At 43.0% G+C, this 4,979-nt stretch overlaps 1 protein-coding gene across 1 annotated transcript in view; it reads right to left on the bottom strand.

Moving 5' to 3' along the window:
* The window catches only part of LOC118408011 (D(4) dopamine receptor-like), a 27,478-nt gene extending 23,024 nt beyond the window's left edge, over positions 1-4,454 (bottom strand). Inside the window, exon 1 of the mRNA XM_035808623.1 lies at positions 3,916-4,454. Within this exon, the coding sequence (XP_035664516.1) occupies positions 3,916-4,254 (339 nt within the window). The 5' untranslated portion in view covers positions 4,255-4,454. The remainder of the gene's footprint in view (positions 1-3,915) is intronic.
* Between the last annotated feature and the right edge of the window lie 525 nt (positions 4,455-4,979).

Raw genomic sequence — 4,979 nt, 5'->3', positions numbered from 1 at the left:
AACATGGCCGGAAGTCTGTGGAAACAGTCCCAGACTGGTCGTCCCTCTTTTGCATTGATGAGGCATCTGTTGGAGGACCAACCTGGGGTGTCCTACAAAAACGGTGTCCAGAGCTGCATCAAACGATGGTAGAAATGCATAACTCTGAGTGATTTCTATGAAGAGAAAGACTAATAACTGCACCAAGTTTCATTAATCTCCTCCTTTAGGAAATGGGTCAGGGGCATTACTTCTTGAACGCCCCTCGTAGATTTCATGACGAGAATGACACCCACATCGCTCTAATCAAAGTTCACCTTTGTTGTTTTTCTCACCACTTACCTACTGATTTCCAGAAGCACGTCGACTGGAAAGTGATGACTACAATGATTTGAAATTTTGTGAATATTGATAAAAGACAACATACTACATGATTATGCTTCACAATTTGAGTCGTGTACCTTATTTGTTGGCAAAGCTCATAACTTATTGATTACTGTAAATGCATTTAAGTTCTTAAATTCAATTTCGCTGTAGCGGGAAAAAGGACTTCTCGCGGTGGTTTTCAGTTCGCGGTAGCACCATGGAAAAATGTTCGCGCTTTTCAAATTCACTTTGAGGCAGCCAAAGCGAAAGCCGCAAACAATAAACCACCACGAAAGTTTCTGCATTTACAGTATCAGTCTACCTAAGAAACTACTTTAACCGAATCATCCGACTATAGATAAACAGGCGCAGGACCTGTCGCATCCCCGTCATGTCTTCATCTAACTAAAGGATATAACCCCGTCGTGTTCAAGCACGTCGACCGAAGATGATGGTGATGAGATATTCAGTACTCGATCTAAAATGCTGTTTGCCGATCCAATTTTGCTCAGCCTATACTTGATTTGTATACACAGACTATATAAACTACAAACAGTGTAACATAGAAACGACAACTAACTTGTAAAATCCGAAGCCTGAGAGAATATGTTGGCACCGTACGTATTATACTCTTACTAGAAAGACATGGCTAGACTTTACTTTAAGTCTTTTCCCAAGTAAGACGCCGCTCTTTAGCATAAAGATAACGGTAGTCCCATAGCCCTTTTCATGCCACAGGGGCAGAGCGTTGTTATCTACTACTGTGTCTAGGGCACAGTATTTGAAGGCAGAGCGCATCCTTCTCCTTCTAACGTCTTTTACTTGCCCGACAGAAGTATTTCCTTTCAATTATCTGCCATTTACATTTTGTTTTAATAGCAGCGACAACATATATATATATAAGTTGTTTTAACTTGAGTGCCGTTATCTGAATTTTCCTATGTATGTTTGTTGATAAAAATTAAAATAGCAGAATTCAAGTACTCAAATTTACACATGGGTTGAGTGAGTGGAGAAAAGTAGAGTGCCTTTCCCAAGGGTACAAGACATGTTGCATAACAGGGTTCGAACCCAAGACATCTGGGCTCAAGACCAAAATATCCTAGAAGATTTGCCATACGGTACCCTCTTCACAATTCTAAGACTGAAGATCAGTTTGACAGATATTGATTATTCTGTTGCAACGTTGTTGTCTTTAAGAGCATCTGTCTACTCTTGGGTCACGAAGCGGCACCTCAAAGTGTTTCGGTATGAAGTTTTCCTGAAAGGACAGAGGAACACGCGAGACTCCGAGGCGACAAGACATCTTGATATGCACTCACAGTACTGTCTGTGCCCAAGGACAAGGTCTACTAAAAAGGTAAAACAAGTAGGGTGGGGACAGCCTTCTGAGGCGTACACGTAAGTCACAGCAAGTAAATTGTATGGATGACATCCTATGCAGACTGCAAAAATAATGATAACGTTATAGCGCGAATAAAATAAGATGCTTAAAAAAACAAGATGGCTAAATTTTCAAAATAGACACCATAAACGTCGTAACAAGATTTGAAGTGACAAAAAAGGGTATCATAACAAACAAGGCATTAATTCCTGTATTAAGGAAAGTGAACTAGTGTAGTAAATGTGATACTAGTGTGGCACACTGGTATCACTTGCCAAGCTGGCAACTACACTCATGGCTTCCATATTGGTGGCACTTTTACAACTATCCAACAAGTTTTACTTCAGCAACTATAGTCATGGCTACCTCCCTAGTGTCATTTTTACATAATTAGTAGGCTTCAACACAACATGTTTGCCTATTTTGGTCTATCTGACCATCCCCGAAGAGGATTTTTTTCTTCTGAAATCAGGCGAAAATTAATGAGTGCGCTAAAGTCATCCAGAAAATTTACTTGCTGTGGCCTAGGCCACAAAACACGTCTACCGGTATAATCTATTCATTTTCTAGTAGGTCCAAAGTCCGGTTCACTGATTATTTTCAGGTCTATCTCTCCCGGACCGGCCCAATGAGAGAAACCTGTTTTGAACCCACCCTATAGTGGTTGTCTTTTGAAGCGTTTTTAAAGCCCTAGCTCATTTATCGGCGGAGGCAGGTTTTTCGGTACGCGATTTTGATAAATGGTGAGAAACACAAGCGAGACTTTGAGGCGACAAGACATGTAGAAATGCACTTGCAGCGCTGTCTGTGTATCTCCAAGGACACGGTCTATTAGAAAGGTAAAAGAAAGAGGTGAAGGTATTCATATAGCATTTTTGAGGCCCGAGGGACAGTGTGGTGATATTGGGAGGCGGTACCCATCCCTCTCTTTTTACTAGTCTATACCTCCCCAACCGAAGTCAGGTACCTTTTTGCACCTTGGTGGAGTGAGGAAAGTCTTGTGAAGTGCCCTTCCCAAGGACACGAGGTCGGTAGCATAACAGAATTCGAACCCAGGACATCTGCGTTCTGGACCGAAATATTCTGTAGTTATACGCCACATTTTTAGTCGACTGAAGCTCGGTTTGACAGCAATTGATTATGTCGTTGTCGTTTAAAGCAGTTTCAAAGCTCTAGGTCATACAGCGGCACTAGCAGGTTTTTCGGTACGCAAGTTTTCTAAAAGGTAAGAGACACATGCAAGGCGACAAGACAGATAGATATGCACTTACAACACTGTTTGTGTATCTCCAAGGACAAGGTCTATTAGAATGGTAAAAAAAAAAGTAGGATGAAGATAGTCATGTAGCATTTTTGATGTCTTATGGTGCTTTGGGAGGGTGATATTGGGAGGCGAAGGCCATATCCCCCTCCTTTCATTGGTTTTACCTCCCCAACCGAATGTCAGGCATCCTTTTTGCACCTTGGTGGAGTGAGGAAAGTCTTGCAAAGTGCCCTTCTCAAGGACACAAGATCGGTAACATGACAGAATTCGGTCCCTGGAAATCTTGGAACTGGACCAAAATACCCTGAAGTTACGCCACATTTTCAGTATACTTCGAATGAAGCATAGTTTGACAGCAATTGATTATGTCGTTTTCTTTTAAAGGGGTTTCCAAGCCCTAGGTCATACAGGGGCACCAGCAAGTTTTCGGTACGCGATTTTCATGAAAAGTAAGAAACACAAACTAGACTTCGAGGCGACAGATGGATAATGCACTTACAGCGCTGTCTATGTATCTCCAAGGACAAGGTCTATTAGAAAGGTACAAAATACATTTGTAGTCAAGTAAATATATTGGCCTTTTTGAGGCCGTAGGATCAGAAGGTTGTTACCTACTATGTATAGGTTACAGTTTTGGAAGTCGGAGCCCACCCCTCTTCTTCCACCGGCTTTTACCTACTCAACCGAAGCCAGGCCCCATTTTACACCAGGGACAGGGTGAGGAAAAACGTGTAAAGTGTGTTTCCCGAAGGCACATCATCGGATACATGTCAGTGGATTCGAACCCAGGGTTTGGGTTAAGGGACAAAACCCTAACCTACCTACCTACCTAACTAACCCTAACCGTAAAAACCCTAACCCTTACGCTAATATGACTCACCAATAAAGAAATGTGAATGAAATACTATAATAGTTACCTTACCTCAAAGTATACGGCTAGAGGCATGACCAATACCGCCATGAGCGCGTCTGTTACAGCCAGGCTCACGATGAAATAGTTGGTGATGGACCGCAGGTTCCTCTCTCTGTACACCGCCATGATCACCAAACAGTTCCCGAAGACCGTCCCCGCAATCAACGGGATGGACAATAGAGCCGTGTAGTTGGGAAACACCGATCTAACATCCTCTAGATCATCTCGCTCCATCCTCTGTTCTTCCGTAATGTTTGTAGTGGCGTTTTCTAGGAAGAGATCGTCCCAGGAGAAAGGTAGCTCAGTTGGGAGGATGTAGTCGCCTCCTTCTGTGCCGTTGCCTGCCATCTGTATTTTGCGAATGGATCCCGGTACACGAGAAACGATGTGCTAGTAAATCACCTTCACTCGCACTGAGAGAACGTCAATGTATATCGACTATCCGCTTCTGACTGTCAACGGAGCGATCCCTTTGCAACTGAAACCGTTGACTCTATTGGTGACGGTACTTAAAGGACTGCCCTGTGGCCTTGTAGGCATCCGGGAAATAAAACTGCACAGTAAATGATACAGCGATGAATAGTCATATAATGATAATGAGCTGTAAGCACCATAATCAACTCTGAAAGGATGTAGACTAACCAGAATTTCCGGGGAATACTCACGTATGTACTTTCTGATGATAAGTGATGCTACTGCGTTGGCGGCGCGCGTAAGGAAAATCAATAGGTCAAAGGTGACTAGGCCGTTAGTAGCTTGAAGGTGGCTGAAGACCTGACGGAAGATTTGCAGGTCAAAGGTGACTGGACATTCAGTAGGTCAAAGGTGGCTGGAGTTCTTACGGAAGATTTGTAGGTCAAAGGTGACTGAATATTTAGTAGGTCAAAGGTGGGTGGAGACCTTACGGAAGGTAAGTAAGTCAAAGGTGACTGGGCACTTAGTGGGTCAAAGGTGCCTAGACATGTGCAATGTGTTGGTCTGAATTCCCCCTACAAATCTTGTAATTTGGCAGTATAAATATGTTCACGTGTTCAACTTAGTTGGATAATTGATTCCGAAGAAGGTCGGGGAAG

The sequence above is a fragment of the Branchiostoma floridae genome, unplaced genomic scaffold, assembly GCF_000003815.2.
Source record: "Branchiostoma floridae strain S238N-H82 unplaced genomic scaffold, Bfl_VNyyK Sc7u5tJ_1525, whole genome shotgun sequence".
Taxonomy (NCBI): Eukaryota; Metazoa; Chordata; class Leptocardii; order Amphioxiformes; family Branchiostomatidae; genus Branchiostoma; species Branchiostoma floridae.
Note: the sequence above shows the minus strand (reverse complement) of the source record. Positions and strands in the feature narration are given on the sequence as shown.